A 27,639-nucleotide genomic window follows, 5' to 3' on the forward strand; every position below is an offset into this window, starting at 1 on the left:
GTACAAATTAAAAAAAATTTTGCGAAACTGGAACTCGCAACATAAGTGTTTGTGTTTATCTAGTTTTCTCTTAGTAATTACAAAATATATTTAGAAAATTTATTTTGGAAACTTTTCACTAAATATTTTAAAAGGTCGCACACTCGTACTCTAAATTTTTCTAACATAGTGGCTCAGAATATACATTTGAAAATATTTCTGTCTTTAAACGATATTCTATATTTATGTAGTACAATTTATCTTCACCTTTCACACGCTGCCCCAAAAACCGGGCAGATTGAAATATTTTGTTATTTGTCTTTTTATCATATATTTTTATATTTCTATAAAAATAGGCCAAAAATATATACTTATATTGGTATTTGAATAGTAGTTAGTTAATTTTTTTTTTTTGGATAGTTGTTAGAAATTTGTATAGTCTGTGTAATTTTTTAAGAAAATCTTACAAAAACTTCGTTCTTTGAAAGTTCACTTCTTGCGATTCTGATTGCTGTTTCAAATTCTTTATTTTATGTTTTTCCTACAAATTGTATATAACTTTTTAGTTTACTATTTATAATACTCTTTTGTGTTTATCCATTATCAACATGACAACGCTATTCCTAAATTACCTGCGTCTCTCTCTTAAATTATGTTTACTATATTACTATAGTGTCTTTATGTAATGTGTATGTATATGGAAGGTGTCTGCTACTTTTGTTTGCTATTTCTTCAGTAGGTATTGAATAGTTTTCTCTTCCGCGAGCTCCGCATTTTTTTAATATTTTTTTTTATGCTGTCGTGCCTTTCCTTACCGATTATATCAACCCACTAGAGTATAAATACCTATGCTAACACCTCCAACTAATACTACATTTTCTACTATTTTAATATATAAGTATATAACTTTTTGGATCATGTATGTAAGTATGTAGGTGGGTTATTCTTTCAACTATTTTGTTATGTATATTGGTTTAGGTATAATTATTTTATATATTAACGCACCGTTTTTCATTTGAAGATCGTTATGCATAGGAATAAAAAAGAAAATAGTTGAAGATCACACAAAACAACTTTAAATAAAAAAAAAAAATAATAAGTAAAATTACGCAGAAATATGAACTCAGCTTCTGGAACATTGAACAATTTTTTAGTGATTTATTTTGGAGTTTTGGAATTTATTGTTTTTCGAGTCTGAAAATACAAATTTTTTTTTAATTGTTTGATACTTTAAAAATGCTCATGCAAACATTGAAACATTATTTTTTTTGATTACTTGTGTGGGTTTCAATTTTCCGAAATAACCTTGCTTTCGTAAAATAAATAAGTTAAATAAAAAAAAAAAATTATAATTTTTTTCTTTCAAAACTTTCAAATAAGAACCTTGTTTTTGGTTGTTTTTTTTTATTATGCTTTCATAGCTTTCCAAAAAAAAAAATTATATTTTGCTAATATTTTATTTCAAAATTTCAAAAACTTATATATTTTTGAAAAATTTTAAAATTTTATAATTTTTTACAATATAAACGGGCATGCAAAAAAAAAATTGATTTATAAAAGCTTAATTGTAGAATTTAGAAAATATATATTTTTACTATTTTTATTTTTTTTAGCACAATAAAAACATTAAAAAAATTTACCAAAATTGTGATGTCTTTAAGAAAAAAACTTGCAAAAATGCAATAAAAAATGTCAAACACATTTTGTTATAAAATTTCGAAATTATCTAAAAAAGTTCACAGCTTCCATCTCATTTGACGCATAAGTGATTTCTTTTTAAACAATTTTTCAGTTAAAAAAAATTGCTAAGAGGCCGCTCTCATGATGGTTTTTTAAAAAACAAAGTTATAGAGAAAAAAGGTAAAAATTCTTTTCTGTCTTTTGAATAACTTTTTTTTGTCAATATTTCCAACATTATTTATTTGTGACAAATTCTTTACAATATTAACGGACTTTTGAAAAAAGGTATTGATTTGGAAAAAATTGGAAGTTAAATAAAAAAATTCTCTTTTTCTAACCAAATTAAACCATTAAAAAAAACAGAATTTATAGCTCTATGTGAAACAAGTTGCTTAATATTCGAACAAAAATTTGAAATTTCGAAATCACTTATAGAAAAACACTCACGGAATTTTTCTCATTTGAGATCCTACAGGCTTCAAATAAGTGATTTTTCAAAACTTATATTTTATTTTCGCGAGAAAATAAAGTTGTGTAATTCCCACCGCTCCGCTCTTTTCTGTTGAGAACTTTTTAAAACTTAACGTTTAAGTTTTCTAAACAAAAAAAAAGATTTGAAAATTTCGTTTGTTTTTTTTTTTCAATTAAATACTTTTTTTTTTGTATTATATAAAAGTTTTAACTTTTTTACAATATTCATGGGTTTCTAATAAAAAAGCTCCATTTCGAAATATTTAAGACTTACAATTTGAATAGAGAGAAAATGAAATTAGCAAATCAAAAGTTTTGCGTCTTAAGGGGACAAAGCTTCTAAATATGCAAACAAAAATATCTCGAACGCATTTTGTACAAAAAAAAATTCACATCCTTTCCCCCATTTAGCATCCCACATAATTCAAGTTTGTGAGGTTTTGTTCCTTTTTTATAAATTTGAAACAAAAAAAATCTCAACAATTACTAAGAAAAACACAAAAGAGAATTTCTGTTGTATATTGTTAAATTTTTTTATTGTAATTGAAAAATAAATAATTTCCATAGATGTAATTTTTTTTTAAATTTCAGTTAAATAATTTTTTGTAAATTACAATTTATTTTTTTTTTATTTGTTTACGTATTTTTTTGGTTTTAGTTTTCAAATAAAAAAATAAGTTATTCCTAAGATAGCATTTTGTTTCTGCACCTTTTCAAGATGCATTTGAGAAAGTGTCAACTGTATTTTGGAAAGGGCTAATTGGATTATAGCTGGGATATAAGTAGCTTTGTTTTAAATTTTCAATTTAAATTTTTTTTAGTTTAATAATTTTAATTTATTATTTTGATGAGCTCAAGGCAGTTTAAAAAATTGAATCGCAGTTTAAATGTTTGTATTTCTAATTTTGTTTTTAACAATTTTTGTTGTTATATCGGCCTACTGATTTGTAAGATCGCGGGTTCGAATCGAGCTCAAGGTCTAACAATAATTTTTTTATCATTATTATTGTTATGATAAATTTTTTCTTAATGGAGAAAATTTTTAAATTAGAATAGAAGAAAGAAAAAATTTAGACAACTGCCAAAGCTCGTTGTATAGATCCATTTCGGGAACTGCTAAATTCCTTCATCGGCAACGTTTAGGCGCCGCTGCTATAACCATTCAGCCATCACAGAGGTTTTTTGTTTGTCTTCATTAATCCTACTTCTATTCTGGTTCGTGCCAATTGATATTCACAACACTGCGACATCTGTTGCAGAATGGATGTGAAAATTGGACTTGTTTGATGGCAATGCTGCCATAGTGTCATATTTTATTGACACTTTTTTCCCCGTGCTGTGGGATGTATTAACAATAATAATGATAAAAAAATTATTCATAGGCCTTGTGCTCGATTCGAACCCGCAATTTTATTTTTATTTGGTTTATATTTCGATCTCATTTTTGTTGTCCCACATATACATTATCGCATAAGTGGGACACGTCACCATTACACGGAATCTTGTAAACTACATCAGACTTCTCTTGTTTGGGAATTCTATCCTTTGTATTGCTGTAGAGTTTTCTTAGCGTGTGTTTATAAGTTGGCGCGATTTGATATTTATCTCTGTCATAGAGCTTTGAAAATTTTATTCTTTCCGATATTACTGGAACATGAACTATTGATTTCTATATTTTTCCCTCTTCTTTGGCTATGTTGATTCTCTCATTATTGTTGGTAAAGCATGTTCGAAGTAGTTAATTTAAGGTTGTCATAGGGAAGTCATTCTTTGTCAAGGTTATTTTTACCTCGTCAATATTCTTTTCGTGAAAAATCGTGTCGCCAATCGAGAGAACTTTTCCAATGAAATTGCTTGCGGTGTTTATAACTGTTTTTTTGTCATGTTTTGAATTACAATTAATAAGTCTTCCAGACGCCGTGGGCTTTTTATACCAGTCAACCAACAATTTGTTACTCTTTCTAATAAAAAATGTATGAGTACCGTTTTGTTTATAAATTTATCCCCTGCAGAAATTTTATTCCTAGTAAGACGCTCGTGTATAAGTTTAGTAAAATTACGTCTTCCTGTTTCTTGTTTTTCCTTGTCTTCAATAGTGCGTATAATATTCTCCCCGTCTGCTATAAGTTGAAATAAAGGAAAATCTTTATCTTGAGTTGGAAGGGCATATTTCGGACCCAGCGATAAGAGCCAAAGAATGTCCGTGGGAAAATCTATAGATGAAGTATTATGAAACCATTCTGGGACCACCCTTATGTTTAAGTTTTCTCTTTGTCTACTTTTGAGATTTTCGTATTTCTTAATTTGAGTGGTTTTAATCTGCGCCATGTCTAAGTAGGGTAGCTCTTCATCTTTTTCCGTTTCTATTGTAAATTGCATTGATTTTTTGAAATTGTTAAGATCGTTGAGCATCTTGTCGACATCTTGTGTCCTAACAATCAAGAACAAGTCATCAACGTACTTAGTTAGTAAGTGCGGTTTGTTCGCAGTTTCCATCATGAATTTGGATAGTAGTTTCTCCATGACTATATCTGCTACGACAGGTGATGCTGGTGATCCCATGGGCAGTCCTGACCGTTGCTCATATATGTTTTCATTATATCTAAAGTAACGATTTTCCATTATGCAAAATTTAACTATGTTTAAAAACAGCTCATGCGTTAACTTTGTATGATCTTTTAATTCATTCCATTTTGAGGATATTATCTTTAATGCCAAGTCTAGTGGAATGCTCGGGAGTAAGGACACTAAATCAAAAGACACTAGGACCTCATCATCATAAATATAGGTATTATTTATTTTTCGTTTGAATTCGATCGCATCTTTAACATTAAATTGGTCGCTAACAACTTCTCACTTTGAAAAAATTGAGTGGAATGTGTTGCTTCAAGAGATTGGTTTATTAGTGCACTCAATATACTTACCTCTTTTTCGTTGTGTCTTAAAAGTTCATGCTTGATGTTAATTAGAAGGTTGATGAGTTTGCTTTTCACATTATTTATAAATGCGGCCACCACTTTGTAAATAAAAATAAAATTAGAAATACAAACAATTAAACTGTGTTTCAATTTTTTAAACTGCCTTGAGCTCATCAAAATATAATAAATTATAATATTTGAAGGCAAATAATAAAAAAATATTTTTAAAAGGTTTAATATTTTTTTTTTTTTTAGAATTTAAAAATTTTATAAATAGTTTTTAATTGACTTGCAACTTTTGCTTTTGAAATTGTTTGCGGCACAAAAACAAAATATTTGTTATTGTTCCAGGAAAAAACCGGTAATAATAAAAAACAAGTAAGGACGGTACTGTCTTCGGCTGTGCCGAAGATTTCATACCTTTCATGAATGGGGCTGAACAATAATCTTATTCCATTCGTAATCTCCAAATAATGCGCTGTATAAGATAAGAAATATATAGTGAACAGATGTACATACCTAAACGATTTTAAGATAAATATAAAAAAATGGCAAAAACCCCCTTATCTGAACGATCGGTTGTTTGGGATATATATTATATATACCTCCGATCGAAATGATTTTTACAAGAAATCTTCTATGATATATTAGAATATATATCATCAAGTTCCACGTTTTTATATTGGAAACTAAAGGAGAAATGGCCAAAAATCTTTCTATCTGAACGATCGGTTGTATGGGATAGGTATATACTATATACATATAGCTCCGATCAAGATGATATTCTCACGAAATCTTCTATGATATATTAGAATAAATATCACCAAGTTTAACGTTTTTATATTGGAAATTAAGGGAGAAATGGCTAAAAATCTTTCTATCTGAACGATCGGTTTTATGGGATATGTATTATATATAGCTTCGATCGAAATGATTTTTTCATGAAATCTTCTATGATATATTAGAATAAATACCACCAAGTTTAACGTTTTTATATTGGAAACTAAGGGAGAAATTGCCGAAAATCTTTGTATCTGAACGATCGGTTGTATGAGATATAACTATATATAGCTCCGATCAAAGTGATTTTTTCAGGATACCTTCTACGATATACTAGAATATATATCACCGAGTTTCACGTTTATACTTCCTAAATTGCGACAGGAATGACCAAAATCGTCTTACCTGAACGATTGTTTGTATGGGAGACATATGTTATAGTTTTCCGATCCTACCGGATCCGAAAAATGTCTAATATAATACAAAAATACATCCTTTAGCCAAATTTCATTGAGCTTTCTCAAAATTTGAGGGAATAGTTTGCGCTCAAACAGACAGACGGACGGACAGACCGATATGGCTATATCAACGCAGTTCGTCGCCCTGATCAATTCGGTATACTTAATGGTGAGTCTATCTTCTATATTTCTCAACGTTACAAACATCGGACCAATGTTAATATACCATTTCATGTTCATGAAAGGTATAAAAAAGTTAAATTATTTTAAGAACTAGCGTGTTCTTTTTTCGGAAAGCATTTCCTTTTATCAAAATATTTATAAAATTTTTTCAAAATATTCTAATATTAATTTATTTTGAGAACGATTTTTATTTCTTCCTTGATATTGGGTGATTAAAAAATCTTTATTGCGATAAATTTAAAAATAGTCTAATAAGGAAAATATTAATTTCTTTAATTTATTTTTTGTGGAAACTTGAAAACATGTTTCAATTTGTTTCTAACGTAACTGAAGAATGAGCAAATAAAAAAAATTTGAAAATATTTATATTTTTTTTCTCAAAATAGCGCCTTATGGAAAAAGCTTTAATAAAATTCAAACATAAAAAACTTTACCGCATTTTCTTTAAACAATTCGAGCTGGACAGTTTATTTTTACCATTGACACCCTACAGACATCGTATAAGTGACCTCTGTCGAATGTTTTTTTACTGCTAAAATGAGTCATTAGTGCAAATAATTTTGAATATTTTTTTTAAATTATTTAAATTTTTCCTTCGAATAAGAAATTTTTCATATTCCGCAAACTTCGATTTTCCAAATTATCGGCCGCAGCCTCAAAATATTTATTAATAGTTACTTTTTGATGATTTTTGATGTAATTTTGCTCGAAAGGTGCAAAAGGAATTGATTTTACACTGAAATACTTAAAAAAAAGGGCTTCTCCGGAAGGAACTGAAATTGAAGTTTGGGTATATCGATTTACTGCAATTAGGTCTTCAATTATGGTCGAAAATTATTTGTGGGTGTTATATTCTGTCTTATTTTTTAAGGTTTTTTTAGGTGCATATAAAATTTTTGAGGTATAATCAAAGCATTGATATAAAACGATATTTGGAGAGAGGTGGAAGCAAAATTATAATAAAAAGTTATTGCTAAAAGTTATTCCACCAAGCTTTAAAATTATTATTTGTGCTCGTACAGAAGTTTTACTTTTTTGGGAAGTTATGGGATGTTTTTTAAAATCTTATCGAATTCAATAAGATAATTAAAAGCGGCAATACTGCCTTTTTCAAAACAACAATTTACTTTCTCTAAATTTGTATAAATTTTTTCTTTTTTTAATAAAACAGCGAAATTTAATATAACAAATGACGTTATCTATAAAAATTTGTCTGGAAAGCAGATAAGGAAAAACCAAAAAAATATACAAAATACAAAAATGGACACATGAATTTCTTTACATTGTTATCGTTTATTGGTTATTTTTTGTCGTTTTGTTTTAGTTGCTATTCTTGTTGACTTATTTCTTTAGCTAACTGAAGTTTATAAAACTAAAAACGTGCTTTTACACATTGTTTCACACTTTATTTCACACACTCGCTGCATTTTCCGCCCTTTTGCTTATGTATGTATGTAGTTGTTACTGTAGCTTATACTTTTGTGGTTGAGATTAATTTAGTTTCATACTTTTTTTTCTTAATTATTTTTGCGTCTTTATTGTTTATGTTTTATATTATTTCTTTCTATTGGCAAGCCGTTTTACATGCGCGCTTTTTTGTATATGTAAAGTAGTACTTAATAATATGTATGTATACTGTTTCAGTGCTTTGTTTGACAACTGCTTAACATACGTTTTTTACTCTGTTTAAGGACAGTACAATAGCATTTTCCTTTTACCTTACCTCCGCATATAATTTCCCCTTTACATGCTAATTTTTGCTATAATATTTTGTTATTGTTTTCTATTTTTTTTTTTGTCAATATTTTTATTTTTTCATTTTACTTCATTAAATGTTGGCAATAGCTTTGTTTATTATATTTTTATGCACAGTTGTTTTATTTATTTCAACCTTTTTTTGTATTATTATTTTTCTTTTTTTTTTTTTTAATTTAAATAAGTTTACTTATCTACAATAGCTGCCATATCCATGAGAATTGTTTCCATTTAATGTTAATTTAATTCAATATTTATATAAGTTTGTAACTTTTTTCTGTTAAAAATTTCTCAAAAGCGAATTGTCAATTTTTTCTTTTAAAATTTAAATTACGTAGTTCTCATTTTTGCATTTGAGGGAATTTATATATATCCGATGTATGTATATATTTAATCATATATATGTATATGTATATAAAAACGAAAGTACATATGTACGATATAAATACGTACACACATATGCAATGAACATGAACACATACACATATACAAAATATGAAAATGATTTAGGAATGCCTGATTATTTCGATGAAGAAAGATTTGCTTGCGCAGCCGTAATAAGTCTTGAATTGAAGTTTAAAATTCAATGTAAATGAAATGTATATATTTTTTAGTTTTATTAAATTTTTTTCTTAAGTACAACAATTAATAACACAGAGATTAAGGTGCTTTTGTTTTAAGTTAATTTTTTGAATTTAATGTACTTTCAAACTTTAAGGTTTTACACCTAAAAAACGCATTCAAAAAAGAGTATGCAACATATTATAAAAAATATTAAATGTGTGCACAAATCGCTTTAAAACATTAATAATATAATATTTTTTTTTAGAAAAAGAGATGAACAGCGTATGAATATATGAAAAATTTTTATATACAAATGTTTACTAAATTTAAATGACTTAAAAAATTGACACTCAAATTTATGCTAGTGATTTTGAACATAATAATTTTATAAATGCTTTTTAACAAAATAATCTTTTTATATAAATTTCAAACAAATAAAATAAAAAATCTTAAAAAAACTTCAAACATGCTAATCCACTTTTTTATTTATTGTTTTTAAACGAAACTACTGTTAGAACTCACGTAATTTGCAGCCAATTGAAAAGTTTTCGCTGCATTGATAATTCGCTTTGGGCCACAGAAAAAAGTAATATAAACATGTAACAAAAAATACAATAAAACTTCAGTGCAAAAAAAGTTTGCAAAATAGTGTCATAATGTTTTTTGTTTAAATTTATTATTGACATAATGACATAATTTTTACACATTTTTATGTTTCAAAAAAAAATTTTTTTTGTATATATTAGTAATTTTAAGTCTTTCAAGTATTTGTATTTTTTGTTTCTTTTTATTTTTTTATATATATATATATTTTTTTTAAATTTTTTTCATAGTTTTCTTTTATTTCCTCATTTATTGTTTCACCATTGCACATATATGTATTTTGTTTATTGTTATTTATATATACATACATTTTAGACTCAAATTATATACCTTTGAGTATACATACATACATCATTAACTATGTATGTAACCATTATTTGTATATATTTATTATACTTTTATCTATTTTAAATTATTTTTGTTTACATGTATTTATGTATATAGAATAACACTTGCAACGATTTATGTATTAATATTTTTACAATTTCTTTTTAGCATGTATATATATATCTATTTTTTATTTGTTTTACTTTTTTTAATAAGTGTACGCTTGAGTGTCACTTCAGCACAAGTCATGAGTCAAGTAGAGGTAACATTTTGGTTGTGAATTGAAGGTAAATGCAGGAAATACGGTTGCAGAAAATTGTTAGAAGCACTTTTAAAATGAAGATTTGGTGGCAGAAATTGCAAGTTATGTTGAAAAAGGATTTTCGGAACAACTCCGAATTTTTCGGAATCAGTCCGAATACCACAGAATTGTGCGTAATAAAGAAGTAAAACAAAGGATTAAGAAAAAGTTGTTAAAAATGTGTGACGAATATAGAGAAACTTCCCGGACACCACTAATTGGTGGGCACCTCAATTAGGCGAACATTTTTTCCTGCACATATTTTTATGTAAGATTTTCTCAGCAAAATAGCCTCTTTGAGGAGGACGTGAACAGTGTACAAATAAAATTCTACCAGTAAAAAATAAGCTTTTTTCTATGTGTACGGGTAGAATAGTTGGCTCTGTCTTTTTGTTATACGTATGTATCTTTGAAGAATAACTTAGTTTTATTTGCAGTATTGATCTTTTCTTCACTTAAATAAAATGTTGGTGACGAAAAAAATTGTTTTGAACTTACTTTTTTAATAGGCGCTTAACCGTCTAAACGGTTATGGCCGTCCAACAAGGCGCGACAGTCGCTCCTTCGCTCGGCCAACCGGCGCCAATTGGTCACACCAAGGGAGTTTAAATCGTTTTCCACCTGGTCCTTCCAACTGAGTGGGGGCCGCTCCCTACCTCTGCTTCCATAGGCGGGTTCCGATAGAAACACTTTTTTGGCCGGAGCATCATCATTCATTCGCATAGCATGGCCTAGCCAACGCAGCCGCTGCGTTTTAATTCGCTGGACTATGTTGCTGTCTGCGTATAGCTCGTACAGCTCATCATTAAATATTCTTCGGTACTCGCCATCGCCAATGCGTAGAGGTCCATAAATCTTTCGAGAACTTTTCTCTCGAACACTCCCAAAGCCGCTTCATCTGCTGTTGTTATGGTCCATGCTGCCCCATATAGCAGGACGGGTGTTGATGCTGGTTCCCAAATAAACGAAGTCTTTTACTATTTCGAAATTATGGCTGCCAACAGTAGCGTGGTTGCCAAGGCGCTTATGCGCTGACTCTTTGCTCGATGACAGCAGGTACTTCGTTTTGTCCTCATTCACCATCAAACCCTTCTTTACCGCTTCTTTTTCCAGTTTGGAGTAAGCAGAACTAACAGCGCGGGTGTTTAGGTCGATGATATCAATGTCATCAGCATATGCCAGTAATTGCACGCTTTTATAGTATATTGTTCCAGTGCGGTAAAGTTCTGCAGCTAGTATAATTTTCTCCAGCATCAAATTAAAGAAATCGCACAATAGGGGGTCACCCTGTCTGATACCTCGTTTAGTTTCGAACGGCTCGGAGAGGTCCTTCCCAACTCTGACTGAGCTGATGGTGTTGCTCAACGTCATTTTGCACAGCCGTATAAGTTTTACGGGGAAACCAAATTCAGATATAGCGGCATATAGGCAGCTCCTTTTCGTGCTGTCGAAGGCGGCTATAAAGTCGACGAAAGGTGATGTGTGTCGATTCTCTTTTCACGGGTCTTTTCCAAGATTTGGCGCATTGTGAAAATCTGGTCGATGGTAGATTTACCAGGTCTGAAGGGTCCAATCAGTCGGTTCACGGTGGGCTTCAATATTTCGCACAATACATTTGAAAGGACCTTATATGCGATATTAAGAAGGCTAATTCCACGATAGTTGGTGCATTTTTCAGTATCCCCCTTCTTGTGGACTGGGCAAAGAACACTTAGATTCCAACCGGCGGGCATGCACTCGTCCGCCCATATTTTGCTAAGAAGTTGCTGCATGCGCCTTACCAACTCCTCGCCGCCGTACTTAAATAGCTCCGCAGGCAATCCATCAGCACCCACGGCCTTGTTGTTTTTCAATCTGGTTATTGTTATTCTAACTTCGTCATAATCGGGCGGGGGGACATATATTGCATCATCATCGATTGCGGGATCGGGTTCTTCTACTCTGCGCGGTGAATTGCTGCCTCCATTTCGGAGAGCAGCGAAGTATTCCCTCAATAATCTAAGCACTCTCTGGACAGAACTAGAAATTTAAAGTAACGTCTGGCACCTAAAACAAATTGACTATCTTCAATCCATGCATTGCACTTATGTAGCTAATGAGATTTGTAAATATAACATTAAAAGCTCGGAAATAATTCTGATGCTCTGAGCTTACATTCATAGGCATACAATTTCGAGTATATTTGCTACTGATTTTTCGGAGTTCTCAGAATTTTACTAATTAACATTTTCGGTTTTGGAATTTTATCAATAAAAGTTCTTGACTCATTGAAATAGTTCTGCTTTAACGAAAATGCAGATAACTAAAGTCTAAAGGGGGTTTCGGAGTAACTCCGAAACGTATGAGAACTGCTGTTTACTGTTTAAACTCTTGATTGTTTGATATTTGCTTTTGAATGCGCGAATTTGCTATGAGATGAATTAGAGAATGAACTTAACAAGGACGGTCAGGAGTTTGTCTTAGAATTTACGAAGTTTCTTCGAAAAGGTGGTCATAGGAAAACCATTTCGAAATGGCTTTCATATTTTCTAAATAAGTTCGAATTTTGGAAGATATTTAGTTCAAATCATAGAAGAAATAACAAATTGTCCAACATTTTTTCAAGAATATAAACTCTAGCAAAATTTGCATGTTAAAAATATGAAAGAATAGCAATTAAAAAAATAGTTCTAACTTGGTGGGGGTATTTGCATTAAAAAAAAAAGAAAGCTGCGAAGAATACAGCTTTTGAAAATTCACTTGACGTATACTGCTTACATTTTCTTATTAGAAAAATTATGAAAAACCCAGCATGTGAGACAAATAGGATTATTAATATTTGCAGTAAAACTTTTGCTAAGAATTGCAAACTACACAAAGATGTATTAAAGTTTCGAAAGAATCGGAGGCTACTCAAAGTGGTTTGGTGTCTTCGCGAAACTTTTTTTGTAGTTATCCGCTGCACATTTATCACATGGATTTAGATATTTATTCAATGAGCAAATTTTCGAACACTAACTGAAATTATTTAAAATCTTTCAAGATTACATGCTTGGCTGTGCTTGTCATGATTCGGCCTTATGCGGGTGAATTAGGAGTAATTCGAAATTTTTTTCGGAGTAATTTTGTAATTTTCACATAGCATTATTAATCAAAACTTTCTGAAATTAATTGTTATTATTTAACACCGATTTGTATTAAATTTTTAAGTTTGCTTGCAATAATTTGCCATGATTAGGAGAAGTAAGAAGTACTTCGGAGTTTTTTCCGAATAATTTTCAAATTCACACAAAACATTGATAAACAAAATCTTTATATTAATTCCATCATATGTTAGTAATCAATAGGCTTCTCTCTGAGTAAAAAGAATATGCTAGTTCAGAGTTTTTCAGAGTACCAAAAATTTATTTTACAGTAGAACTAAGACAAATACAACAATTAAAATAACATTTAAAATTAATGTGCAAGCAATTTTCTCTGCTCTTGCTGCACTCATTTATCACTTTGCGTATTAACACTTCTTCACCGCTCATGACTTTAGGGTGGGTAGACGTTTTTTTTTTTCTTTGTTGCAGTTTCATGTTAAAGCGCATCACAAGCCACACTCAACTTTTTCTTTTAATTTCTGTTATTTAATTTTGTAGGCAAATATCAAGAACTGTTCCTAACACATTTTTTTACAATTATTTGAATTTTCTTTTAAATTTTCATGTATGTATGTATGTGTGATAAACCCAATTTTTTTTCGCCGTTGCATAGTTGGTTTTGCATATATATGTTTTGTATATTTATGCATGTGTGTATGTGTCTGTATTGATGTGTGTATGTGTGTGTGTGTGTTTGTATACGGACTTTAGTTACTGTATGTTATAACTATTTTTAAATTTTACTAATAATAGTTTTTTCATAACTTCAAATTTTAATTATATTTAATTTTATAATAACTTTAATAATAAAGACAATAATAATAATAATCAATAATTTATAATAGTTATCAAATATCATAATCAATAATCATAATTCCTATACATAACATACAATTATTTTCAGATTAAATCTCTACTACATACATAAGTGTTTTTGTTTTCCTTCACGTTTATATCTATGTTGCTGCATTTTTTTGTTTTCTTTTAAACTTAGAGGGGGTTTCTAAAGGGTATAGATAATTTGTTGTTGCCCTTTTCACTTGTTTACTATTTATTCCTATTTATTTTATATATATTTATTTTTTAGTTGTTTTACTTATGACAGCTTTTTACAAACAATATTACTATTTATATATTTCGTTTAGGTATTTTCTTTCTTGCTCGCTCTATCTTTTATACTCTCTCGTATGATTTTGTTGTTGACATAAATGTTAATGTATGTATGGGTGTTTATAAGTATACATGTGCTAATGTCTGTCAATATGCTTTGATGTTGCATAATTTTGTAGTTTGTATTAGTGCAGTTTGCTTTTCCAGAAATTTTAACTTTACATATTTTGATTGTTGATCCTTTTTTCGGGTAACTTTTTTGTCTTTTCGAATGTGGCGGTGGTTGTGGTCGTTGTTATGTGTATAGGATTTCTGAATATTTGTGTATGCATGTATGTTTGTATTCTGCTGCTGCGATTTATACATATATCTTTCAATTGTATATTTGTTGTGTTTTGCACGAATGCATAGGAAGGCGAGAGTTATGTTGTGTTAGTTGTTTGTGTGATTGTAGTTGTTGTTATTTGGTTGTTTAACGCCCACGCGCCCAACGCAGTAGCGCATCCGCTAACACATCTAGGTGGGCTTTGACCTGAAAATATAGAAAAGAAGCGATTTAAAATTTCAAATTGTGTACTTTCGGAGTTAAGAAAAATGTCAAGCTAGTAGAATTTTATAGCAAATAATATATTTTTCGTTTAATAAGTATAATGTTAAGTTTAAACGGAGTTGGCTGTCGCAAAGTACTTAAAAATGCAAAATTTTATAGTTTTGGATAGTTTGTAGCCGATTATTTGCTGACGGGTGTAACGCTTTTGTGAAACAAGCTCTTTCGGAGTTTTTCGGAGTAATTGAAAATATCAAACTGGCAAGTTCTTTTATTGCAAATAACTTATTTTTGATACAACGTGTATAGTATTTTGTTTGAAAAGAGTTTGAAGATTTCGGAGTATTTCGGAGCACTTATAATTGCAAAGGTTTATAGTTTTAGAGCGTTCGCTGCAAAATGTAGACTAACGAGTAAAAACAAGTGATGTAATTTACGAGTGATGTTTGCAAATTTTCGGAGTCTTTCAGAGTTATTGAATTACATCTGGCTCAAGTAAGAATTTTTTTGCACACTGTAGATATTAAAGTAACGAAACTCAAAGAGTTTAACAAAAATAAATATTATCAAAAGTTTTGATATGTAACCAGAGTTTTGAGTTATCACCCAAAATAAGGTACGGTTAGAACTTTTCAGGTGGCCGCTGCGGGCAGAACTTTTGGTGAAATAGCAGATCCTTTACTCAGAGGCTTCGTTTACGGATGCGTACAAATTTGATGACAAAAAAACGGGAGCTGACAGCTGTAGGCTGAACATCAAGGAATTTATAGCAATTTTACCCCACTATATTTTAGACAGATATCCCAGCAATAAAAGTTTGCGTTAGAGAACGTCGACGAAAGAGCTCTTCCTCGAGGAGTATCCTCACTATGTAGGACAGCCGGCAGCCTCGCGTGCCTTGCAGTCTTACACAATTACTTCTTAGCTAATGGATGACTGCATAGGAGTCCTAAATGATCTGAATATGCACAAAATGTAGCCAGAGTGCTTTGGCAGCATTCTATGGTCCAGAGCCCATCTGTGGACTTACAGAGGCACAGGGAAATTATAAGTCAAGGGAACAGAAGGCAACAGAAACATAGCTAAGCTTACCAATCTATTCAGAGAATAGCTGCGAACTCTGAGCGGTTACTTTATGAGACATTGTAGCCTGAAATATCACCTAAATACATTTTATCTATAAGACACACAAATCTGTCGTTTTTTTGAGCTAGAGGATGACACGCTGGATCACGTTCTCTGCGAATGCATCGCTATGGTAAGGCAGGTACTCTCTTATCTAGGCGGAGATACTCTTAGTCCCTTCGATATATAGGGTAATGAGCCCGAAGAGGTGATTTAATACATTATAAGCCTCAAGCAACAGTAATAGGCTAAAAGGCCAACACAATAGATCTAAATAAATATCGAAGAGCATTGAGGCCAAATAATAATAGTAATTGTTCCAAATATTTCCTTGCCGTCCATGGCTGAAAACGTTTTTTCAGCATATTATTTAGACTTAATATCTGCTAAGAACGATATCCAAAAAATCAAAAATTAGAAAAAATTGCAAGGTGCGATATACCTCCGGGTCGTGCTATAAATTTTTCTCATAGAAATATAGAACCTTAAAAATACTACTACCGTAACGTATGTAAATTTCTCTACGCTCATAGAATTTAGTTTTTACTTACCGTTTTGTAAAACATACACGATCTTCGATCTTCATCTTCACCTTCCGGACAATCGATAAAACCATCGCATAACGCATGATCGTCTATGCAGCGATACCGACCTTGCAGATCTGGTGTGGGACACGCAAAGCGCTCCATGCCATCCATGGCGGTGGGGCATTCTAGAATGAAATAGAAAAAACAAAAATACTTGAATAAATTTGTTACAAGAGTAAAATATTTAAAAAAAAAGTTTTGGTATTGTGATAGTCGTAGAAAAAATAATTTTGATATGGTGTGCAGTTATGTTAACATACTTTAAGGCGCATACAAAATGTGCCTAATTTTTTAAAGCTAATATCTAAAAAAAAGTTGTTTCGCTTTCACGGTAAGATGAGTTAACAAATATTGTCAGTAAATTAAATTAAATTGTAATGGCGCTTTTGCATGCCAACTTGCTTTCAGCACGCAAGATTAATAGCAGAAGTAGCTGGTGTTGTGCGACAAACTCAAAAGCTAAACTAATTATATATATATGATTTCTAATTACTGTTTTTATGTACGAGCCACTTTTTCGCTCTTATTTAGAAATTTAGAAATAATGTTTTGGTTGTAAAGATTGAGATTCGGGCTATTAACGAGCTGTGGGCAATTTTGGTCGTAGTTCTTTTTTTTAGCTATATTTTGTTAAAATAATTTGTTAAAAATAAAAGATTGTAAGCACACAAAGAAATCTATTTGTACTATGGTACTATTGTGAATATTTGCACTGCATTACCGGCAGTTGCTATTATACGCTAGATCTCAGCGCAAGCTGTAAGTTTTAATTGATTTATAGAACAGCTGATTTCTGTTGATATTTGACAGGAGATTTGTATATTGGTTGCGCACGAGTCCGGCTCGCTCAATAAAATTTTAGTATAAAAAAATCAGCCTATAATTAAATTTTGTGTGGAATGTAGGCCCAGCGCATGTAAGGGTGGTAAAAGTATAGGTTTTGTACAGCGGAGAGTTTAAGGCGTCCAAAAATCATCCGCGCGACATTCGGCCCAATATTACATAGAAGCTGCTGGTACTGTGACGTACTGTACTCATGTCCGAAAGGAGCATCTTTCGTTTTAATAAATGTGCTATGTATGTCTGATCGCAGAACGCAGAATAATTCTAAAGTGGGTGTGAATTACAGTGTCCTGTGGTTATTGTTCTGCTCTTGTTCTGTAAAATGTGTATATTCATGATTATGCTATATTTCTGCTGTAAGCAGAGTCTGCATACTTTTAGGCGCTGCAAAGCTTGCTTCAAAGCTAAAGTATGGCATTTTTCATACGAGTAAAATTTCGGAGATTAATGGATGACATTTTGAAAAAGAGTTTTAGGCTCATAACATTGTTTTTTATCCAAATCGTTTTGAATTTGCAAATGAACTTAATTTTTAAAACAAGTTTCCAAAAAAAGTTTACTCTCAGCCTGACTCCACTCAGGTATGACTCCACTTAGAGCTTTTGTTATGCATTAGCTTTCCTTTTCTCTTCAGTTTTTGTTTCGAAATATTTTTATTACCCTGTACTTATATGATAATACAATGATTTTGCTGACTTGTTGCATATTGTCATCAGATATTTATAAATGCAGAGATATTTATGGTGATGGCACATTATCGACAATGAACGCAATTATGTGCTGACTACAGTTTATATAAAACTATCTGTCTTTACGATATTCATTTGTTACATATAAGGACATCTCCCGAACGACCAAAGACCCTAAGTCAGATAAATAGTTTCCCATATAAATGCGACAACAACGATGAACTCAGTCGTGCTCGATTTGCAAGCCAGGTAGTTTGTTAATATCTTGTCTTTGTTTTGGCTACAGTGCCTTTATTAATACACCGTTTTCAAAAATAGATCTCGCTGATTAGCCACATTGGAACATAACAGCGACATCTACATTTAACAATTTGTATGGAAAAAATAAACCCTGCTTCTGAAGTCTCTCGATGGTCCATAGCGTGCCCGTGAGAATTGAATCATACGGAGCATAAACAGTTATCGGGTGATGGCTATTGCTTTTTTGTACGGCAACATTAGTTTTTATTGATAGTTTGTAGATACGACAAAAGTTAGATTTTGTTTACCAAAACGTTTAAAAGATATTTCTCCAGCGATGTGTATATCTAGTTCCGAAGGTGATATCCATTACCATTATCTAGTTATACTTAACCCAGATAGTTCTCGAATAGGTATCCAACTTCATTCTCAAATTGCTATCCAACCTTTGAGAAATTTTGTAAGATTTATAGTTCTCATATTAAACTCCAACATCATTATCATTTTCAAATTATTATCCAATCTTTGAGAGATTTTGAGAAATGTACAGTTCTCAAATGAGTATTCAACAGGTTCCTCCAGTTGATATCCTACACTGGATATCGACTTGAGGTGAAGTTGAAAAAAAAATCCCCAAGGTGGTACTACCAAAGCCAACAGTTATTTATTGTGAGAAATAAACACCTGATTGATAGTAATAATGAAGCGTAAATAATCAAAAATAAATTTTAAATCTTACACTTGAGTCCAGTTAAATAACCACAAGTTGGGAGCTATCATTTTATCAACTTAAGTAATAGCATTTTTATCTTTATAAAAAATTTCCTCTTTTGCTGAGTACGCTATGATTCTCAAGTTGAGCAACTGCTTCGAAGCAACTCTTGAGATTTTATCAGTATGCTATTAACCAACATGAGAATTAAGTGAATGATGGCTTTCCTTGTCATTCCGTCTTAGTGATCTGGAGGCATATAAAATATTTGCCACCACAGCGATTTGAGTCAGATAGATTCATTAAGATGTCTGTATTAATTTGTGATTCAATTACACAACGATGCATTACTACGATGGTTACATCTTGGAAATAATCTTTGAAATTTATTAGGTGCTCAGACATGTAATAAAATTTGTAGTATAATAAAAGACACTTCGAAAGTCATCAACACCAATAATTGTAATTATAATCTTTATTGTTAACATCAATATTAACATTGTTGATTTGCCACGACTAAAAATATATTTACAAAATAACACGAATGTATTTGTTGCCCGCATATTACCTGTACATATATATACATATATATATATTTTTTTTTCATTTGACGTGAGGACTTAATTGGACTTTGTTCATGGACGGGGTTGTGGTACTTTTGTAAAATGCATAACATTTTGTAATATCATTTTTTTATATTGATAGAGTAAGGGCTATATTAAAAACTAGAAGACCCGGCAGACGTTGTCCTGCCCCAAATTTGGCCTATCTGCATACATTTTAATAATGACTTTGCCCTCCCCCCTCTTCACTTTTTCCTCATCCTTTTATTCACTTCTCCCTTCGTCTTTTTCGCTTCATCTATCTCCGTCTTCTTCTCATTCTATCTCTTTCTCAATCTCCTTCTCTCTTTTCTCTTCTCTCAATTCCTTCTCATTCTTCTGCATCCCTTATTGCCTGTCCCAGAGGGTGGTATGTATTTTATTCCAGTCCCAGTCCCAGGCCCACTCCGAGTCTCAGTCCCAGTCCTAGTCCTAATCCCAGTCCCAGTCCGTCTCTGTATAATATATTGCTCTGTACTAAAGCACTCATCAACAGCTTATATTTGATATCCATATTGTATAAACACTGTCTCTGCATTCACTGGCTCACGTTTTGGCCTATATATCGAGACCCTAATCACCCAGGGGTATGAAAATTACCCTCTACTAAACAACCCATCAACAGCTTTCATTTGATATCCATATTCTATAAACACATTCTAGGGTTACTCGGCTCCACGCTTCGGCCTATATCTAGAGACCATGTACGTCGATCGCAACCAAAACTATGTAATAACCACCGCCTGAGGTATACGCAACTTGTGTGAAAGTTTGAACAAAATCGACCGACGCATTTCTTCAAACACCGGCGACCCTAACACACATTTTAGCTTTTCTTTCTATATATATAGATTTTTATTTTTCACACTTCACTATAATATTAAACCGAAATACAGATTTTCGTTGCTTTTGAAATTCGGCTTAAAATTTGCACATGGAACAAATAAAGACTCTCCTGAATTAAAAAAAAATGTCATAGTACATCTAAATTGCGGCCCCCTCAGAAACCCCCCACCCTCTCGGCGGACCTGGTGATGTGCTATACTTGATATCATTCGCTACAATATTTTTTATTGATAAGCACGTTGTTTAATTTAACACCAACCAGTTACACGGAAGTATATCCGCACCCCGGAAAATGTGAGTGCCGGTGCGTGTACGTAACTTTTTATTATTATGTATAAACAAATAAAAAAATTGCAATAAAATAATATTGCGACTACTGACCTATAACCTATCCTATCTCTTAAGTTAGATCAAACTACAAGCGGGGTGCAAAACAAATTCAAAATCGGTTATGTAGTTTAGGTGTCCATTTTCGCCAAACATAGTGACACGTGATTTTTATATATTAAGATGTTAAGCGCCTAAAAGTATATGCCAGTTTATTCATAAGCACCGTAAGTGGCAAATTGTCATTTCAGTCAGCTTGATGTATCTATGAGTGATAACACCTTAAAATCCCCCTAACATCCTTTTCGCTATATTTTTATATATCCTTTTCTTACTGAAAATAAATAAATAATTTATATTGTGTCATTTACCTTTTGGTTTACTTCACAAATTTAAAAGCACCTACAATCGACTCACTTTCAGAATACCTCCCTTTTTGTAACACATAAACGTGGCTACAAGCGATAACAGACAAAATCGAATTTGAATGAAATTGTGGTATTACTAGCCCAGCGTACTAAGCCTTAATGACGTACTAAAAATTATTGATTTTCATTAAAAATTGAAGTTTCATATACCAAGAAACGACCTAAGTTTGCTTGTCTTGTTCTATATCGCTAAAATATGCTGTCAATTTTAATTTTTAATTATTTAAAACCTTCAAGTGAAGGTTTGAAGTGTCGAAGATTATGTGCAGGTCTTACAACCGTAGACTAACAAAGTTGCTTCTATCATTAAAAAGAGAGGACTGTAGACTCATGACGGGTATTTTGACTGGACACTGCCTTCTGGCGTCACATGCCTTTAAATTAGGCTTGCCCAGTGATAGCAGATGTAGGAAGTGCGGGCTGGAGGACGAAACGATCGAGCACTTTCTGAACTCTTGCCCTGCGCTTGCCAGGTTAAGACTCCAGCTATTAAGAGTGATACAGCTGTCAGATCTAGAAGCAGCAAGTGGCTTAAATCCTAGGAAGCTTCTAGTATTTTCCACGAGGACGGAGTAATTTTATGACAACGGTCCTGGTTTTTGATAGGGTTTTTCAGTTTGGTTGTTAAACCAAACTTCTGGTAACACTACGGACTTATTCAGTATATGTGAGGTCCTCATGGACCGGCCAGTTTAACCAAACCTAAAACCTTCAAGTTCAGAGCCAATCTCAGCTTACAATTTTTACTTACAAATTTTTTATTGACAAATGTTTAAAAAATTATGTCGGCTGTTATTGTTTACTGCCAAAGATATACCCTTAAAATAGTTCCTTACTATCGTAAGCATAAAAGTAGGTTACAGCTAATTTAGTGCATAACCTTGACCTTTGGTAGCTGCATGTTCACTTTACCACAATTTAACAAAAAAATCGTAAGTCACAGCTGTGCCGTGAACCAGAGGCGAAGGCAAGTCCAGGCACACATAGTAAACGTGGGGTTAAGTTTCTGTACCTACCACAAGATATCAAATTTGTTTGCTATTTGGAGTGTGCTTCGCGCATGCACATGCACACGAACATTTACAACAGATACTTGACATTCAAGTATCTACAAAGATGTGCAGTAATGTAAACCATTGACGCAAGTCGGTTCACATTTGTAAAATAAATTTAATTGTTTGTATAGACACTGTTGCATACTTTAGGGCATTGAATTTATTACCAAATATTATAGACTTAATTTTGTCTAGAGGCACAACCGAACAAGCATCTACGTAAATATATATAATTATAAACGCGGTTGCCGTCTTTTTTCATATCGTGCGCTTTTTATTTTTGGAAATATGGGCAAGGTTAAAAGTGGTCAATTGGGTCAGCTGGGCGTTAAGACATGCGATACGCCTATAACAAGTTTCGTGCTGTTAAATAGTCAAAATTAGATGGTGGTATTCGAACGTTGGTCTCATGGAAGACTAGCACGTTTCAAATTCCCATGAAAGACTAGCACGCTTCTTGTTCTCGCGGAAGACTAGCACAATTCGTTGATATCGTGGAAGACTAACACCTTTCAGTAGTTCGCCAGGAAGATCAGCACGTTCGAATTTCTGGCGTGAAAGACTATCACAGTGCGTTAAGAAAAGCTTAACACCAGTTTTGCAGGGTTGTGGGAATATTTTTTGTAAAGTTATGCAAAAATATATATTGCTGTCTATTTTAGTAAACTTCTCTGGAACTATAGGTATTACATGAAAAGTTAAACAATCATTTTATTTGTGTCCAAATGTTCCACATTCCATACTTTGGTCACGTTTGTATACAATAAACTCGTAAAAAATTACTACGGCGCAAAAGGAAATTTGTATTGCCGGCCACATTTATTCGCGATTTTTGTGTATTCACAACAGATTTTGCGATTTTTACTACAAAATATTCACAATTTTCACAAAATATTCAACAGTTTTGTGTATTCAAAAAATATACAAAATACATTCATTGTATTCAAAAAATATACAAATACACACAAAATATTCACAATTATCGATTTAACTGAAAGTGCGTCACCTCGTGTTGACGAAAATGACAACGATAATATTGTGACGAATATTAGCATCAATAAGGCATACTATCACCTCTAAGCCGATGTTAAGCAGTCACTTGTATGTACACAAACAAATCAATCGTTATGTGTACATATATGTGCATAAAGGCAGCGGAGATATACTCACAAGAGTATGCAATCATCGGTGGAAGTATTACTCACATATACACACGCATAAGGCTATGCGAGAGACTATAAACTACAAATTCACATGCATATATGTATCTGGTAACGAAGTAGTAAATTCTTGAACAAGAAACGCCTAGAAGTATGCGAACAGACAGCAGAGAGTATAAAAGGAGCGAAAGCTGAGGAAGTAGCAATCAGTTTGTTTTAAAAACGCTATCAGTTGTGAAGTGAAGTTTAATTGTGAAGTACTTTCAAATCAGTCTAATAAAGACGATTTTGTAATACAGAATATTGGAGTGTTTTATTCAACAGTTTAGCGAAGGTTACAAATAAGAGGAATTGCTTTAATTCGTTACAATATATTATTCGGATACGAACAAATTTCGAAAGGAACTTGGGGTGGGTAGGCCAGGCCTCCCCTAGAAGGTTTAATAAGGTCATATTAATCCTTCCGGAGATGGTCAGGCTAGTACATTTATGGTGCTTGGTACCGGTACGTACCGGATCTGCATCCGGCAAAGGACCATCAACATCGATAACACTCCCCAAAGCTTTCAAGGAGTGTCTTTTTTGTTAATACAACATCAACAGCGAAAAAGGTTTGTTAGTAGAATTACTGTTTATAGAATAATAATAAAATGGTGGTTGTAATTTTTAACTTAATATATTAAAGTCAATTTCAAACTTCAAATTTTAGATTTAACTTCTAATGTCATCAAATATAAGAGAATAGTTTAAAAGTTAGTTTGAATAAGAAAATGACATATAAAAACTTATATATTTTTTTTTTATAAGAGCAGCCACTTGTTTGAAAATAAGACAATATTTAGATTTTCAAAGCTTAGCAAGTTTTGCTGATTATGTAAAAAACCTACAGAAAGCTTAGGGTCTACAGTGATGGTTGCCACTATTTTAAAATTGACTTTTCAAATTCAGCTAATGGCTTCAAATTTAAGAAATCTTAGTTTTTTAAGCGCATAAATGTAAGATATTCGATAAGAAATTTAGTTAAAGTAAAAAACTATAATTTAAAAATTATTAATTTCTGAGTGAGTGTTGCTAGTTGCGTGAAAATTTAAGAATAAATGAATGCTCAAAGGCAATTTAAATATTACATATTCAGCTACAAACGAAGTCAGCTTGGAAAAAAATTTGTTCAGACAGCGCTGTCACCTTTATAAAAATGTTTATTAAATTACATGAATAAATAAAACAAAGCTAAGCCATCTAAAATTTAACAATTAAATATTACATAAATTTTTAGCGAAGCTGCTAAAAAGGAGTTCACTCGTGTAAACTTTTGAAAGTGTTGCCACACTTGTGCACAAATTTAAACAATATATAAACATGACTAAAATAATACAATAAAAAGAAAATTGAATTGGAGGGCATTACCAACGCGTTAAAAGGGAAAGCAATAATAAAACTAGTAAGGAAGGCTAAGTTCGGGTGTAACCGAACATTTCATTTTCAAAGTGCGCGGTGCCACACCAATTGTCCAAAATTTTACTAATTTTCTATTCTGCGTCATAAGTTAAACTCATCTACCAAGTTTCATCGCTTTATCCGTCTTTGGTAATGAATTATCGCATTTTTTCGGTTTTTCGAAATTTTCGATATCGGAAAAATGGGCGTGTTTATAATCCGATTTCGTTCGTTTTAAATAGCGATCTGAGATGAGTGCCCAGAAACTTACGTACCAAATATCATTAAGATACCTCAAAATTTACTCAAGTTATCGTGTTTACGGACAGATGGGCATTGCTAAATTAATTTCTTTTTTCGCCCAGATCATTTTGATATATAGAAGTCTATATCTATCTCGATTAGTTTATGCCGTTACGTGGTACCATTATGCGAACAAAATTAGTATAATCTGTGAGCTCTGCTCAGCTGAGTATAAAAAGGAAAATAAGTATTCTTGGAATTTTTATTAAGGGCCCTTTAAACTGAGTTACCCTATATGTTTTGCACAGTCCAGTAAGTTCCCGCTCCCGCGTAGTAACAAAGTAGCTATTTGATACTTTCTATACCATCCCATATAGGTGAGGTAGAATACTTTTGTGTGAATTCAGGTGAACGAAAATGAGCCGTTATGAGTTCAATTAGCTATCCGACAGACAACCGATCTGACCATATAAATTCCTAGGCGCAGTTTACAGAGAGTTAATACCGTTTAAAATCGTATAGAGTGTGTGTGCGTCGGTTCCTTAAAATCTAATCCCTTTCAACTTAGTCGCGATAACGTGGAGACAGTTTTCGAAAACTTTCGCTGTGCATACTGCTACAGAACGTTTGCGGTTTTGATATATAATTTCAGCGTCAACGTTTATTCCTTTTAATTTAGCTAAACAACTCTTTCAGCATTCTACCGTGCTCTTTTCGCCTTTCCCCGGTTATAAAGTTAATGTTTTGTGAAACAAATTTTCCTAGTCTGGTGTCGAATTGAAATTTAAATTTGGTTATTCTACAAACGGTTGTCATTTTGCAGTCCTCAGGGACAAAATTAACAGACAATCGTTCCAGTGTCCATGTTTTAAGGATCAACAAATAAGACATATTTGCCCAAGGAGGATACTCCAATGTGTCCATAATACCAACGGCTTTAAGAGGATAAGAAGTGTTAAAGCATTTCTTATACTTCAACTCTGAATAACTATAGGTTATTTGCGTTTTAACGATACGAGTTCGCGACTTCATTTCGTCGCAAGATACGTTCTATTCTTAACTAGAATTTCAAATACACTAAGATGATGCTTTGAATCTTTTTACTGCGTTTTGGAAGACCATGAATGCACCGTCATATAAACTAAACAAGCTGCGCCTATCACAACGAAGATCCAGGATTCACGCCGCGCGCACAGTAACATCAAAAATTTAGAAACAATTTTTTTTTTTTTTCATTTAAAAGAAAGTTATTCTTAACATGATTACAGCTCGGCGGTGATTTCGCAAACACCGTGAAGTGTATTTCTGCCACGAAAAGCTTCTCTGTACAAACTTAACTGCCTTGCAGATGTCGTTTTTTGACGGCTTCAAACATGTAAGTCCTTTCCGTCAATTTGTAGGAAAAACTAAAAGCTGGGTCACGCGAATTGGAAGAGAAGCTTGGCCTAAAATCTTTTCGGAGGTTAACGGGCCTTTAATACAAACTTAAAAATTTGTTTGTTACGTCAAAGTTGCGGTTAAAGTTAGTTATGTATACTCGTCTATCTATTTTTACACTTTTCAGTTTACATTTCGTATCAATAAATTCTGCAAAGTATCGTTTTCTCTTTATTTGCGTGCATTCTTAAGCACTACTATTGCTTCTTTAATCCTATGCAAAACTTCACGCATTATCACACATATACTCACAAAGACTGCATATGTATTACGTTTTCAGTTCAGTTGTAAACGACGTAAGAATAAATCACTTGTAGGACAAGTTGGCGCATTCACTTCACTCGTATTTCTTGTTGTTCTATTTTCTGTTGCATTCGACAGTTGATGTTTTTTCGTGCTTATAAAGTTTGTTCAGTGATTTTATTTTCGTTTCATTTACTTTTTGTCCATCTACTTTGACAGTCTCTATGGCTAGCTCACTCTCTGTTTTTCCTGTAATTTTTCATGAAAGATACTTGAACGTACTGAGCTACTGATTGCACTAGCTTTTAATACCCAGATGTACTTGTGCATAAAAAAATAAATTTGAGGCGTGATAACCTCCTAAGAGATGTTTGGCCGAGATTCTCTTCCAATTTGTGTCGTGCTTCTTTTTAAATTTTTCCTACAAATTGAAGAGACAGGACCTATTTTTATTTTTTTTTTTTCTTTCACGCCAACTCCGAACGGCATCTGCAAGGCAGATGAGTTTTCACTGAGAGCTTTTCATGGCAGAAATACACTCGGAATGCTTACCAAAAACTGCCGAGGGGCGACCCCTCAGAAAAGTGTTCTTCTAATAGGAAAAAACGTGTTTCTAAAATTTTGATGTTGTCTTTCCCTGGGCGTGAAGCCGAGATCTTCGGTGTGGAGGGCGGAGCACGCTACCATCACACCATGTTGGCCGGCAAAATAAAGATATATCAAAATCATCGGTATCGAAAAAAAATTTAATGAGCCTTGTCGAAAACTTGAGCAAATATTGAGTTATCTTCACCAAATTCGGTATACGAGCTTTTCTAGACCTAAAATAAATGAGTGAAATCGGGCGATAAGCTCGCCCACTTT

General features: G+C 32.3%; 1 protein-coding gene across 4 annotated transcripts in view; it reads right to left on the reverse strand.

Moving 5' to 3' along the window:
* Positions 1-1,884: 1,884 nt before the first annotated feature.
* The window catches only part of jeb (jelly belly), a 252,509-nt gene continuing 226,754 nt past the window's right edge, over positions 1,885-27,639 (reverse strand). For all 4 annotated transcript variants that reach the window (XM_067771449.1, XM_067771448.1, XM_067771450.1 and 1 more), the window contains exons 3-4: positions 16,478-16,638; positions 1,885-14,786 (exon numbers count right to left, since the gene is read on the reverse strand). In XM_067771449.1, coding sequence (XP_067627550.1) covers positions 14,727-14,786; positions 16,478-16,638 — 221 coding nt within the window. In that variant the 3' untranslated portion in view covers positions 1,885-14,726. The remainder of the gene's footprint in view (positions 14,787-16,477; positions 16,639-27,639) is intronic.

This window comes from Eurosta solidaginis, chromosome 3 (genome assembly GCF_040869045.1).
Source record: "Eurosta solidaginis isolate ZX-2024a chromosome 3, ASM4086904v1, whole genome shotgun sequence".
In the NCBI taxonomy this organism is placed as follows: Eukaryota; Metazoa; Arthropoda; class Insecta; order Diptera; family Tephritidae; genus Eurosta; species Eurosta solidaginis.